This window comes from Gossypium arboreum, chromosome 11, assembly GCF_025698485.1.
Source record: "Gossypium arboreum isolate Shixiya-1 chromosome 11, ASM2569848v2, whole genome shotgun sequence".
In the NCBI taxonomy this organism is placed as follows: domain Eukaryota; kingdom Viridiplantae; phylum Streptophyta; class Magnoliopsida; order Malvales; family Malvaceae; genus Gossypium; species Gossypium arboreum.
In genome coordinates, this window is record NC_069080.1 from 33,232,160 (window position 1) to 33,247,190 (window position 15,031).

At 32.8% G+C, this 15,031-nt stretch overlaps 1 protein-coding gene across 1 annotated transcript; it reads left to right on the plus strand.

Moving 5' to 3' along the window:
- Positions 1 to 248: 248 nt before the first annotated feature.
- LOC108464224 (DNA polymerase alpha catalytic subunit) lies at positions 249 to 11,784 on the plus strand. The gene is made up of 30 exons (XM_017764389.2): positions 249 to 1,503; positions 1,663 to 1,833; positions 1,946 to 2,029; positions 2,154 to 2,228; positions 2,457 to 2,521; positions 3,334 to 3,424; positions 3,529 to 3,717; positions 4,243 to 4,406; positions 4,526 to 4,640; positions 5,087 to 5,266; positions 5,357 to 5,470; positions 5,900 to 6,019; positions 6,098 to 6,418; positions 6,557 to 6,649; positions 7,370 to 7,488; positions 7,948 to 8,020; positions 8,145 to 8,201; positions 8,312 to 8,404; positions 8,829 to 8,951; positions 9,030 to 9,127; positions 9,245 to 9,290; positions 9,510 to 9,623; positions 9,742 to 9,825; positions 9,958 to 10,161; positions 10,254 to 10,330; positions 10,583 to 10,799; positions 10,913 to 10,966; positions 11,066 to 11,185; positions 11,285 to 11,359; positions 11,467 to 11,784. Exons 1-30 carry the CDS (start codon positions 391 to 393, stop codon positions 11,611 to 11,613), a joined length of 4,596 nt encoding a protein of 1,531 aa, XP_017619878.1. The 5' UTR covers positions 249 to 390; the 3' UTR covers positions 11,614 to 11,784.
- Positions 11,785 to 15,031: the final 3,247 nt, after the last annotated feature.

The window sequence follows — 15,031 nt, forward strand, 5'->3', positions numbered from 1 at the left end:
ATTAATAAAAGTTATAAAATTAAGAGTTAAATTTGTGATTATACATACCTAATTTTAAAATAAAGACAACAAAAAAAAAGTTAATAAAAGCACTGAAAATAAACTATTTGAAAAGTAGAGGGATTAATATCAAGCAAATAAAAGAAGAAGGACTAAATTCACACAAATAGATAAGTATAGGGATCACCTTTAGAATTGGACCTATAACAAAAGCACATCAAACTCAAAGGGAAGTGGCGCCAAAACCCTAAAATCTTCCCGCCATTTATAATATTATAATATATAGTTAAATTCCCAAATTTCACTGGAAAAATCCCATCGAAATCAAAGGCATCCAGCAACTCTTTCATCGAAAGAAAAAATAGAAAGGAGACAAAATCAAGTAGATTAATGGACGTTGATAGGCCGATTGATCAGCCTACAGACACCGGAGGTCGCCGCCGTGGCCGGGGAGCGGAGGCGGAGAAGCGTGCGGGAGCGCTAGAACGCTTAAGAGCCTTACGGCAGGGCGGGCGTCGCTCTGACGCCTCTGTGCCTGCTTACTTGGTCAAGCTCGATGAACCGGTGTTCGATAACTGCGATGAAGATGCTTACCAGGAGATCGTGAACAAGCGGCGAAAAGAGGCTGAAGATTTCATTGAGAACGACGATGAATATGGAGACTTTGGCTATGGAGATGACGGGAATGAAGTTGACTGGACTCGGGCGAGTCATTATCTGTCGTCCGATGATGAAGGGTCCGAAGGCGGAAGATACTCGAGGAAAAAAAAGGTTGAGAAAAAGGAAAAGAAGGAAAATAACAACAATAATAGTAGCAGAGTAAGCAAAAGTAGCGCTTCATTGTCGGCGGCGGCGGCAATGATGGGGAAACAGAGGGTCTCTTCGATGTTTACTTCATCGGCCTTTAATAAGAAGGGTAAAGAAACTGACAAGGTAAAATGCGAAAGTATTGTTGATGATGTGATCAAGCAGTTTGCCCCTGATGAATCTGATAGGGAGCATCGTAGACGAGGCCAAAACAGTCAATTGACTTCTGTTAGGCCCTCCAAAGTGGCTCCCTCGGTGGTAACTTCTGTTAAGAGTGAAGGTGAGTTAGTTTCTGAAGGACTGAATGAACTTGTTGAGAAGTATCCTTCGAGCAATGAAGAACCAGTTGTGGAATCTAGTGAAATCGAGGTTGACAAAGTGGAGCCTGAGGTTGAATTGAAAGTGGAGATTGTGGAGGAGAAGAAAGAAGAGAAAGAGGGGAGTGTGCTTAAATTAAATGCGAAGATCTCAGAGGAGAATAAGGACGAGGCTTTGAGTGCAACAGCTGGATGGAAGGCAGTGAAGGGTGATGGGAATGGCAATGTGAATGGCTCTGTGGAAGGTATCAATGGGTTTACTGGTGAAGGGCAGTCAGAGTTTGAGCTTGATGTGGATGGCTCGATGCCATTTTATATACTTGATGCTCACGAGGAGTTTTATGGTGCTAATATGGGTACTCTTTATCTCTTTGGCAAGGTAATTGTATTCTTCTTGACTTACCTATAGCTTTCTTGAATTAATATTATGGTGCCATGTTTGGTTGTGGCTTTAAATTTGGGTTTAAATTCCATTTTCTATGTTTGTATGTTAATATGAGAAATGCCATTTGTGGTCTGAAACGGGAATTGAATTTAGGTCAAAGTAGGGAGTGGATACCAAAGTTGTTGTGTGGTTGTAAAGAATATTCAGAGATGTGTTTATGCAATCCCGGGCAGTTCAATATTTCACAATGAAGATATTGTGAAACTTGAGAAGGATGCAGAAGAATCAAAGATTTCACTTTCTAGTTTCCAATCGAAGTTGCATGTAAGTTAATTTCCTTTGTCTTCATTGTCTCTCTTTGTTTTTTGGTTGTTGTTTTTACCTTTTTGGATTCTGATAGAACGTTTGATGCATCTCTTCTATTTTTTTCTTCAAGGATATGGCATCAGAGTTGAAGAATGAAGTTGCAAACCACTTATTAAACCTTAATGTTTCAGGTTTTACCATGGCGCCTGTTAAGGTTTGCAGACTCAATCAATCTGAGTTTCAGAATTTGGTTTATGCCCTGCTTTAAATTGTCTATCTTTTCTATTTCCTCATGTTCTTATTCTGCTTGGCCTATTGAATTGATGATCAAATTTCAGAGGCGATATGCTTTTGAGAGATCAGATGTGCCTGTTGGAGAGAATTATGTCCTCAAAATTAACTACCCATTCAAGGTATATCACTAGAGCTCCATATCAAACAATAATATGGTTTCGTCTAGAGTTTATTTTCCCGGGTTTTGCTGGTGAACTATGTTTTGTTTTGTAGTTCAAGTAAATTTAGAGACACTAGCAAGCCTTCTTTTAAACTTGTCCACACACCATGATTCCTTTGTCACAAATAGATAAACTAGTTTCTTACTCTGTCCTCTATTATGACCTCTTTGTCCTCATTTTTTACAGGATCCACCACTTCCATCAGATTTAAAGGGAGAAAAGTTCTGTGCTCTGCTTGGAACTCACAACAGGTTTAAATAGTCTCATGTGCATGTTCAAATCTTAATACTTGTTTGATTGTATATCTATATGATTGTTTAGATTTAAGGGTAACACGTAGATCAACCACATCCATCCTGTAATCACTTGAGATAAGGCCCAATGGCTGGTTCAGACACAGATGCATCAAATATGTCCCATTTTTCAAAGTAATCTGCCAATTTTATTGTCCCCCATTTTCAACCAAGCACTTTAGTTCTTTAAATTCATGAGGATATCCTTCTCAATCAGACAATGATGGGATCTTCAGCATAAATCTTGGCCAGTCTGTGTTTAGTACCATGCTGAGTAGAGTTCATTGACCTGGATTTTTAGAGGTTCATACAATGAGCCTCTTGGAAAAAAATAATTGCTTCCGCCTGTTAGAGGTTCCATTTGAGGAGAAATTCTAATCTTCTTATGCAGTCTTATGAGTTGTCACAGCCTTTTGTAAGCATTTCCCTTCTGTTTTAATGTTATTCTAGTGTTTAGTTTTGCAAAGCCCTTTTTATTTATGGGGCAACAGTTGAATCAACATGCTTTTGGTGATTGACATGGTTCTTTGATATGAAGTTGATTGATTGGCTAGTGATAATCTTAATATTTGTTCTGTGGAATACAATGACAAAGTTATAAAGTTATTTTTTTAAATCAATTTGACTTAATAATTATTTTCCCTAAAAACACATCTTTGATGAGTTTCTTTTTAACCAAAGCATGTTCTCCATGATTAGACAATGCTATAACCTATAGGTTCTTTACTTGAAAAATTGGACAGCTTACTTACTAGTATTATCACTTGCAGTGCATTGGAGCTTTTCCTTGTTAAAAGGAAGGTGAAAGGGCCTTCTTGGCTGTCAGTTTTTAAATTTTCTGCTTGTCCAGCTCCTCAGAGGGTAAGATTCTTGAACTTAAGCATCTAATGGTGTGGTTTTACTAAATTTACAAATTTAAGCATGTTTTCAGTTCTTATGTTAACAGTTTGGTTAAACTCTGACAGGTCAGCTGGTGCAAGTATGAGATTATTGTTGATTCTCCCAAAGACATTAAGGTTTCATCTTCATCTAAGAAAACAATAGAAATTCCTCCTATTGTTGTTTCAGCCATAAATTTGAAGACTATCATCAATGAGAGGCAGAATGTAAATGAAATAGTCTCAGCATCCATTATTTGCTGTCACAGGGCTAAGGTTTGTTTGTTATTGAGGCTTTTTCTGGTTATGGTTCTACATAGTAAACTAGGCACATTTTGTCAAGAATATTTCTAAGAGGTTTTGGTTGATTTAAATTAGCCCCCCCCCCCTCCCCCATGTATGGTAAGCTGCCTCAAATGTTAATTCTTGGGGATCTGGTCTTTAAAATTAACATGAAGCATTCCTTCCTACGTATTATGGAGATATATGGAGCTAAGAAGTAGCGTATTTTAAACTTCGAAGCATAGCTGAGTCACTTAAATGCTTCAGTAATTCATTTCAGTGTTTAGTTAATAGCTTGTATACTTTAATCTTCTTTTAGGCTGGTTCAGCTATTTATGAAAACACCTGCACATTCTTTTTTATAGGAAACCATCTTAAATCAAAGCAGCAGAAAGATGTCACATTGATATACTCGAACTTCATTAATATTTGTTAAGCATGTTCTATACTGGCTTAGATATCACAAGTTGCTGCGTTGACCTAAGAAAATAATGGACTATCTGCTGTTTGGGTTTTCAGATAGACACTCCTATGTTGGCTTCAGAATGGAAGAAACCTGGTCTACTGAGCCACTTTACTGTTGTACGCAAACTTGATGGAGGTATTTTTCCTATGGGGTTTACCAAAGAGGTGACAGATAGAAACTCAAAAGCTGGATCAAATGTTTTAGTCTCTGAGAGCAGGTAAGTTGTGTATGCTGTCTTCCATCAAACCTTTTTGACTGTTGCCTCTATTGTGATAATATCTTTTGAATGATTATAGTTATTGGGCTATTGAAGTATCTTTTTACACAATGTTGCAGTGAAAGAGCTTTATTAAATCGGCTGATGATTGAGTTATACAAGTTAGACAGTGATGTTCTTGTTGGGCATAATATATCTGGCTTTGACTTGGATGTTCTCCTGCATAGAGCCCAGGTGGGAATCTCCACAAAGTGCTTTACTCTAGAAGGAATTTATAGATACCTTTTGCATATTCTTAGCCACTGGTAAAGGATCATGGGGGCAGGCTTCAATCAGCTGCTCATGAGCATATTTAAGCAAGAGTTGGCATTCATTGATGTCTTATCACAACTAAATGCTATTTAGTAGGTGCAAGACTCTTGAATCACTATTAATCAATGTCTATATTCACATAATAGTCTCCTAGAAACATTCAATATTTTCATACTGTTAAATTTCATTTTCCAGATGTAATTGTCAACTTTTCTTCATTATCAAATCTTTAGATGGTAATAACTGTCTTTAGGTTACTTTAACTTTCCTCTTGCCATTCCTTAAATGCAATCTTCCTCTATACCTATCAAATGCCCATTTGATTATTTTCCATGAACCCTATAGTGCTAATATTTTCTCTTATGCAGGCTTGCAAAGTGCCAAGCAGCATGTGGTCCAAAGTTGGCCGTCTGAAGCGTTCTGTGATGCCCAGGTTAACAAAAGGTAGCACCATATTTGGGTCTGGAGCCAGCCCCGGGATCATGTCATGCATTGCTGGTCGCCTTTTATGTGATACATATTTGTGTTCCCGTGACTTGTTAAAAGAGGCATGTAAACTGGTGCATTACACCCTTGATTCAATATGTGAACCTAGATGATGGAAACCTTTGCTTATTAAACATGCAATTTGTTATCAGGTTAGCTATTCTTTGACACAACTGTCAAAGACTCAGCTCAACAAAGACCGCAAGGAGATCGCTCCTCAAGATATTCCCCGAATGTTCCAAACATCTGAATTGCTCATGGAACTTGTAGGTTCTGGTAGCCATAACTTGTAGTATTGATTTGAATTCTTTATTTTTAATATCTAATTACATTTCAAGTAGGTGGCATCTAAACTTTAATAACATTTATACAGATCATTATTAAACAAGTAATTAAAAATATAAATCTTAGCTGTAATTTGATATCAAGTACCCAACTTGCATGATGATTGTTTGATGTTTTTCTTGCACTGGTTCAGTTTATGTTGTAAATGAATTAATGACTTGAATTTCTGACGAAGAGCTTTTAGTGGTTCTGTATTTGTGCATTTCAACAAATTATGGTGGACCTTACTGTTTGAACTTGAGGATAATAATACTTCGAATGTCGAACAGGGCAAATTATACAACTGTAACTAGAAATTTGCTACTGGTCTGAGCTATCATGCTTCTAATTATATCTTGTGATGTGTTCAGATTGAATATGGTGAGACTGATGCATGGTTATCTATGGAACTAATGTTTCATCTAAGTGTTCTTCCCCTTACCCGCCAGCTGACAAATATCAGTGGTAATCTCTGGGGAAAAACCCTCCAGGTGAGTTCTGCTTGGTTCTATGTGCATTTGTCTCAATATCTGTTCATTGACTTAATAAAAGCACACATTCCTTTTCAGGGTGCTAGGGCACAAAGAGTAGAGTATCTTTTGTTGCATGCATTTCATGCAAAAAAGTACATTGTCCCAGACAAGTTTTCATCTCACACAAAGGAAACAAAAGTTGCAAAAAGGAGAATTAATCATGGTGTTGAGAATGGAAATAGGGATGAGGTGGATAACAATGATATGAATTTTGAAGAGGAAACTCCCAATGAACGTGGAAAAGGCAAAAAAGGTCCTGCCTATGCAGGTGGACTGGTTTTGGAGCCAAAAAGAGGACTATATGACAAATATGTATTGTTGCTGGATTTCAATAGCCTTTACCCTTCCATTATTCAGGTTCTAATAACTACATCATGCCTCTTCTATTCACAATCAGATTTGAATTTTATCTTTCTTTTCCCTCTTGCTCGAGGTAGTGGTTACTTCTGTTATATACTTTTTTAATTAGTACAAGCTGCTAATTTGGTCCAACAGGAATACAATATATGCTTCACAACTGTTGAAAGATTTCCTGATGGATTAATTCCTCGTTTGCCATCTAGTAAAACAGCTGGGGTTCTACCTGAGGTATAATTGCCTCTAACATTCTGAATCCATTTTTCCTGATTACTTGTGAACAGTTGAATATGCCTAATTCTGTTCGAACTTTATTCACTCAATTTATTTGTCTTCTAGTTGTCAATATAATTCTTCTTTAAGTAGACGCTCCAACTGTCAGGATGTGTGAATCTCCAGAAGAAGTGCACTAAGTTTAATGAGGGTTGTTGCCTTTGCACTTTAGATATTTTAATTGCACTAAAGTTTTTTTATTTTATGGTTTATTGTAAAGTGTACAATAGAAACATCCACATTTAAGGCATCTATTATTCTTTTAGAGTGATTTTAAAATGTTTGAGGTCTTCAGAAATGGACTAGTGTTTTGGGTTGTATCTTGAGAAGACAACACATAAACTCTGAGAAGGAATTTGAATAAATAATCACTTGTTTTGATGATTTTGAGATTTTATTGGCAAGACAATTAGATGAGTTATAACTATTTATAATCACAGATTATTAGTTATTATTTTGAGTGATCAATAAATATGATAAAAGAAACCTGGGATGGTGTATTGATACTTGAGCAATCTGCATGCGTGATCATCTTTTAAAGAGCTATGGGGGTCCTGAATGGTTCTGCATGTTCAAATGAGAGTGCTCCGTCAAAGATGTGTCTTTACACTGTCTGTTAGCTTCCAATTCTTCATATGTAAATATTAAAAGATAATTTGTTTTTCAACCCTTCTGTAGTTGCTGAAAAATCTGGTTCAGAGAAGGAGAATGGTAAAGTCATGGATGAAAAATGCATCTGGTATCAAGGTTCAGCAACTTGATATTCAGCAGCAAGCACTAAAGCTCACTGCGAATAGGTTTGTGTGTATTTTAGTTATTATTACTATTGTTTTGGGGTCATTTGTTTGAAGCTTCATGTCTTTTAATTTCTTTAGGGACGAAGTAAGATTTTTTTTTTTTGGGGGGACAGACAAAGGATAATTTTATCATTGTGTAAACTTATTATTTCATAGATTTTAAAGATTAAATTGAAATTTATTATCTTTGGGGGGCCAAAGTGGAATTTGATCATTTTAATAGCTTATAGTTTCAGAATTTTAAAGGGATTAAAATAAAATTTTATCATTTTGGGGAGGACCAAGGCCCCTCCTTGGTGCTGTCCTTGATTTCTTTGAATACTATTAGTGATTGCCAAAGCCTGTCGTATAGATGGCCATTTCAAAATTCCTATCCAGCTTGTGACATTTTACTGACTATTCTTATTTGTAGTTTAGACGGCACCTCTTGCACATGACCTGATAGTGTTTACTGTGCAGTATGTATGGATGCCTTGGATTTTCCAATTCGAGATTTTATGCAAAACCTCTTGCAGAGCTTATAACACAACAGGTAAGAGAGCAATATGTGGCATACGCAGAAATGCAAAGATCATCTTGTTCTCAAGTATAAAGATGTTGGTTTGATGCGGGTCATTTTCTTTTTATTTGGTCTAAGATATATTGCTGTTGACTAGGGAAGGGAGATTCTACAAAGTACTGTTGATCTTGTTCAGAATAATTTAAATTTAGAGGTAGTATCTTATGACTTATGCCTTGATATTCAGAAGCTGTGAATAGTGACTATATCATGTCTATGTTACTGAATCAATTATGCTCCTGAAGATGGTATTTTTTATTGCAGGTCATCTATGGTGATACAGATTCTATTATGGTTTATAGTGGATTGGATGATATTGCAAAAGCAAAAGCAATTGCAGGAAAAGTCATCCAGGAGGTAAGGCTCTGATGATGTGATTTGTTTTCACTTGTGTAGGCTACCTTTTGCATACTAAAAATGATTAAATTCATAAAAGCTTCAATGATTCTGTGCTTTGCTTGTAATGTGATGCAAGTACATTGTTTGTAGCTAGGAATGTGGTTGATATGACTTTCTGCTAGGGTTTGTTTAAATGAAAAACCTTTAACAAAGAAGAAAACAGTCCCCATTAATTCCCAATTATTACTGTATAAGGTGTATTGCTGTAGTCCTTTTTCTTAGAATTTGACTTCCTAATTTGAAAGGTATGGATTTCCCTTGAGGTCTTTAGTGAAGATTTATAAACTATACAACCGGCTTTAATGTGCCATAAAATTTTCATTTTGGGTCTAAACTCTTTTTTAGGTACCTCATGCAAGATGACTTGTCTCTTTATTCCCAGGTGAACAAAAAATATAGGTGCCTAGAAATTGACCTTGATGGTCTGTACAAGAGGATGTTGCTTCTGAAGAAGAAAAAGTATGCAGCTGTGAAGGTGCAATTCAAGGATGGGATGACATATGAGGTACGGTTGATTTCTCAAATACATTTTCATTTCGTACAGAGTCTTAAAAGAATTGGAGAGATAACCTTTTAGCTATAGGTTATTGAGCGGAAAGGTCTTGATATGGTTCGTCGTGACTGGAGCTTACTGTCAAAGGAATTGGGCGACTTCTGTCTTGCTCAAATCTTGTCTGGAGGGTATGTGATATTCTCTTAGTTTTTAATTTTAAGCTGTGTTGATTTTTATATCAACTTGGAAATCCCAGTACAACTTGTTAACTGAGCATTTGTCACTGTTGGGGCCTATGTTTACAGGTCTTGTGAAGATGTCGTTGAATCAATACATAACTCTCTCATGAAGGTAAGTAGAAAATGCTTATATTAGTACCTTTTTTCTTTTTTGTTCTTTGGTTGGATTTGGTGTTGGACAGAATGTCTTAGCTCCTAGGAATCATTCATGAATACATCAAGGGGCTACTGTGTATGGTTTATTACACTCATCATTTGTCTAAACTTCTTTGCAAGGTGAAGTTGTGTGCTTCGACTGCTATTATAGAGTTGACCTGTTTACTTGTAACAGGTGCAAGAAGAAATGAGGAATGGACAAGTAGAACTTCAGAAGTACATTATTACAAAGACATTGACTAAACCACCAGAAGCCTACCCAGATGCCAAAAATCAACCTCATGTTCAGGTGAGTTCAACAAACAGTAACTGGCCTTGCACGTGTTATGACTCTATCTAATCTTAATATAATTTCCCTTACCATGTATCTAATTCATTCAATGGATTTTACTTGAATCAATTTATAGGTGGCTCTCAGAATGAAGCAAAGTGGTTATTCTACTGGTTGCTCGGCTGGTGATACTATTCCATATATAATTTGCTGTGAACAGGTTTGTATGTCAGTTCTTGCATGAAATATATCTGAACTTTGGGTGCAGGCTTCATTTAGACCTCCATTTTACTTCATCTCGATCTGTTAATCCAATTTTTTTCTTTTCCCATTTTTGTTCTGTCTTGGACAGGGGACTAGTTCAAGCAATTCAGCAGGGATAGCTTACCGTGCAAGGCATCCTGATGAGTTGAAAAAAGATGAAGGGAAATGGATGATTGACATTGATTACTACTTGTCACAGCAGATCCATCCAGTTGTATCTCGATTATGTGCTTCAATACAAGGGACTAGCCCAGAGCGGTTGGCTGATTGTTTAGGACTTGACTCATCAAAGGTGATCCCTATGCCTGAATTTGAAGGACTTCAATGTTCTATTTTGCACAGGGTTCGGCAGTGATATATTAGTATCTTATTGTTTTTTGCCAGTTCCAAAGTAAATCAAGTGTAGCTGTCAGCAGTGACACCGCTAATGCTCTCTTATTTGCTGTAGATGATGAGGAGAGGTAACTATTTCCTTCTATGCTGTTTTCTCCTTCATAATATCGAAGAACTTTTTAATAGTTTTTACTTCTGTCAAAATTTTGCAATATTCTGTAATGTTTATTATTCCTTCGCAAATGATTCTGATTGTAACTTTCATATGGTTTACCATAATCCAGGTTTTTGTATAAAAAGAATCTTATCGGAATCTACTTCAATGACATAATGGATGTATTTCTTCCATGAAGTAATGTAAGCCTTGGGTTGTGTTGCAGATATCGGGGATGTGAGCCACTGACATTGTCGTGTCCGAGCTGTTCAGCCACTTTTACCTGTCCTGCTGTATTCAGCTCCATTCATACAATTGGTGAGAAACCAAAAAAAATGCAACAAGAGGAATCTACTAGCAATTTCTGGCGAACGTTGCGCTGTCCCCAGTGTCCAGAAGAAGGTGACATGGGTAGAATGTCTCCTGGGATGATAGCAAACCAGGTATTTGTTGAATTTTTCACTTGCTTTGCTCTGACACGACATGCATACATCAATTGTCTGGTCATCCTAACATGTTTGGAAATCAAATATGTGTGCTTTGTCCTGCGTGCCAGGTCAAACGACAAGTGGATGGGTTTGTTTCAATGTACTACAGATGCTTAATGACGGTAATAGATCTCTTGCAACATCTTGTATGTACAACATGTAAAACACTTTAGAGTTTAGCAGCAATTAAATCTGAGAACATGTTTTAACTTTGGTTTCAGTGTGATGATGAAACTTGCAAACACAATACACGAAGTCTCAACCTGCGGCTGTTTGGTGATTCTGAGAAAGGAACAGTTTGTCCAAACTACCCCCGCTGTAATGGGCATCTAGTGAGAAAGGTTTCATGACAATCTTTTATACATATATATATATTTTTTTCCCTTAACAAGCTTATTATTATTATAAAGAAGCTGACATTTATTCCTTGAAATCTCTAGTACACGGAAGCAGATCTATACAAGCAACTTGCTTATTTCTGTTATCTCTTGGATACCTCACGCTGCATAGAAAAGGTGGTTCATTCTTGGTTCACAGTATCTGTTGCGTTGTAACAAATTAGGGGAATCAGTAGGGTATTTAAATGATTTACTTTTTGGTTTTGTTTTTGCGGGTGGTGTAGATGGATACAAGTGCGAGGATAGCAGTAGAGAAAGAGTTGGCTAAGGTTCGGCCAGTGGTTGATTTGGCAGCATCCACAGTTAAAAGAATTAGAGACCGTTGTGCCTTTGGTTGGGTGCAGATGAATGACCTCATTGTCACGTTTTGAATCTTTCTTTTTCTCCTGCCTTGTAATTATCATGTGGTGGCCACTAACAAATATAACAACCAAATTACCTTCCTTTCGTTTTATATTGTCATCATACTTTCACTATAATCAGATTTTGTCTTAACCAGTGATTGGAAAAATTAATATTATTCAGATTATATTTATAAATAATTTATTTAACTATTGAATCCATAAATGAGTTTTATTTAAGCTTGAGCTTAATATTTCAATATCTCATTTTTAATGCTTTTTAATTAATCATTTTGTATATAAATGGTAAAATATGCAAGTATATTTTATTAGGTTGGTCTAAGTTGATTCTTGATATAAACATAATTAAGCACGTTATTTTAAGTATGGATTGATTTAAGAGTCGTTATGCTTGTGATTATTGATAAATCTTAATGTTATGTAAATGTAATTAAAATAATTGTTATTATAATAAATTAATTTTAAATATTGATAAATACAAGAATTATGGGAATTTTTTGAAATAAAAATAAAATATGATTATAATAAGTAATAAAATTATTGTTTTCAAAACTAGATTGAGTTGGTTGGTTCTATTAAAAAGAAATATTAATTTGGAATAAGAAGTTAAATTGGTTGATTCACGAATTGATTTAATTTGATTGATTGAATCAACAACTAAATTAATTTTCTTTGTTTTAATATACAGTTTTAATTTTAATAATTTAATCATTTAAATTTAACAAATTGATAGTTTAATCATTTCTTGATCTTATTCTGAAAACATAAGAAATCTACTATTTTAGTACCAAGTCTTTTTCATCCTCTGGTTAATGTCTTATTGTTTTTATTCTAAAGAAATTTTCGATCACCACTCCTTGATATATTTTCTTACTTTTTATTTTATAAGATAATCTTCGATCACATTTGTAATTTCTATTTTTCTTTTCATTTTATTTATCTTTAATTTTAATTTTCAGAATTTTTGAAGCAACCAATCACCCTTCAATTCTTTTAAGCTTTTACTTCTCGTTTATTTATACTGAAATTTAAATTCTTTGCGCTTAACTTATAAATTGATATTTAAATTTTAATATAAACAACTTTTTTTCTCAAATTCATACCTATTTATAAAAATAAAAATATATTTTAATTAAATCAATTAAACGAAGAACTTTACATTGGATCGATTCGATGTTTGGATTAATTTTTTTTAACATTACATTTTTATTTTTTTCTCCTTAAAGCTTCTTTTAGATGGGTGGTGAGATTGCATCCGGTAAGATTAAACATAGAGGCAACAATTAATTACTGTAGTAATAATATTAGATATTGTAGCAGTGAGATTAAAATTAATGGTGGGATATGTATTTAGATTCAATCGTAGCTATAGCAATGATGTGAGATTAAAAAATAACTATTAAAGACATTAAATTTAAGGCTTAATTCACGATTTAACTCTTAAGGTATACCCATTTTCCTACTTGGTACTTAATTTTTTTTTTTTGTTCCATTTGGGTTTCTAAAGTATCAATTTCCATTATCTTTGGTCCATTTTGTAATAAACGTTAACAAAACCCTATTAGGCAGCTTTGGCCAATGAAAAAGTGACATGTTTTTGGCTAATAATAAAAATCACTAGGCAATTAATTTTATTTAAAAATATTAAATTTAAATTAAAAATAGAAAAAATAATATTAAATATTTAAATATTAAAACACTTGACTTTAACCGGTCGTGATTGAGCATTGATCAACGTTGACTCGTCGTGTAAAGCTATTAGAAAACGCTGTGTGTCCTTTTTACTTTTTAGTATTATATATATTATCTGATTAAAAATGTAAAAAAAATCATATATAATATATAAAACTAAAAAAGTTTATAAATAATTTTTATAAAATTCTAAAATATATAATTATAAATTTTAAAAGTCAAAATAATATATAAAAATCGAAAAATATTATAAAAAGTACTTAAATTTTAAGTAATTGCAAAAAAAAAACTTGAAACTTAAATAACTTTTTAGAATTTTATAATTATATATTCTAGAATTTTATAAAACATATTTTTAAATCTTTTTTAAATTCTTTTATAATTTTATAATTTTGTACATTTTTAATAAAATTATTGATTTCAACTAATTTCTTTTCAATTATCATATTTTTGTAACCTTTATTTATATATATATTTACAATTTATATGTTTTTTTCTACATTATATATATTTCTGATTTTTATATATTTATTTTGATTTTTAATGTGTATAATGTTTAATAAAAATATTTGTTTTTTTTGACATAAAGATGTCACATGGTACTTTTTATTGCTATGAGAATTTTTTTCAACATCTATAAAAATTGGACTAAAAAATATATCAGAGGCATATTTGAGGTACCAAATTGGGAATTTACATGTACTTTATATATCAAATTGGGACAAAAAATTTAGGTACCAAAATGAGAAAACTGGTATACTTTAAGGGCCAAATTGTGAATTAAGCCTAAATTTAATTATATATGTCAAATAAATAATCATATTGCATATTAAATAAATAAAATATATGCTAAATTTATATTTATGTTAATAATAATTTTATTAATAAATAATTAAATTTGGTTATTTATATTTATATTTAATTTTTGTAATTACTATATCTACTTATTTATAATTAAATAATATAAATTTTATAATAAAAATTATATATTTATTAAATTATTATATAATTAAAATTATATAATTATATAATAAATAAAAAAATTATTATATAGCTTTTGTTTATATATTTAGTTTATAATATATTTATTTTAAATATTAAACTTATTTTATGTTATAAAGTATATTTATGATAATAAATATATATTTATCAGCTCATTATATAACATAAAAATTATAGTATATTTATTTTATATAATTAATTGCTTGCTTTTATAAAAAAGAAGAGTAAAAGGAAAAAATTGCTTATCCAAGAGACAAACTTATATCATTATGCAAGCGTGAATAAATACTACTTTTTAAATAAGTATCAAGAGGTGAATTTGACTGTTGATATTTTAGTTAGATTGATGAAAGGTTTTTCTATAGATTCGAGAATATATTATGTTACCCTTTCGTAGGTTGATGATTAATTGCGGACAGACAGACAAGTTATGCTATCCAACCTAGATACTACTGTTAGCTTATAATTGAAGTTTTTTATCCTGTCACAAAAAAATAATCGGCTTAAATTGTTGAAATTGTTTATTTTATACTCAAAATCCTATCACATGTAGATGTATATATATGTAAAAATTCTAAATTTAAAATATAAAATATGTTAAAAAATAAATTGTATGATTTGAAATTAATTAATAATAATACATGAAATATATACGATATCAAAATAAAAAAAATTTTGAGAAAAATTAAATTTAAACATATAAATATATCATATTAAGAATACTAAATAGACT

What these genes read in the sequence shown, in the direction of transcription:
- LOC108464224 (XM_017764389.2), top strand. Translation starts at nt 391, where the DNA reads ATGGACGTTGATAGGCCGATTGATCAGCCTACAGACACCGGAGGTCGC. An exon ending in CTAAAGCTCACTGCGAATAG is followed by an intron (nt 7,489 to 7,947) that starts GTTTGTGTGTAT and finishes TTTACTGTGCAG; the next exon opens with TATGTATGGATGCCTTGGAT. An exon ending in TAGGACTTGACTCATCAAAG is followed by an intron (nt 10,162 to 10,253) that starts GTGATCCCTATG and finishes GTTTTTTGCCAG; the next exon opens with TTCCAAAGTAAATCAAGTGT.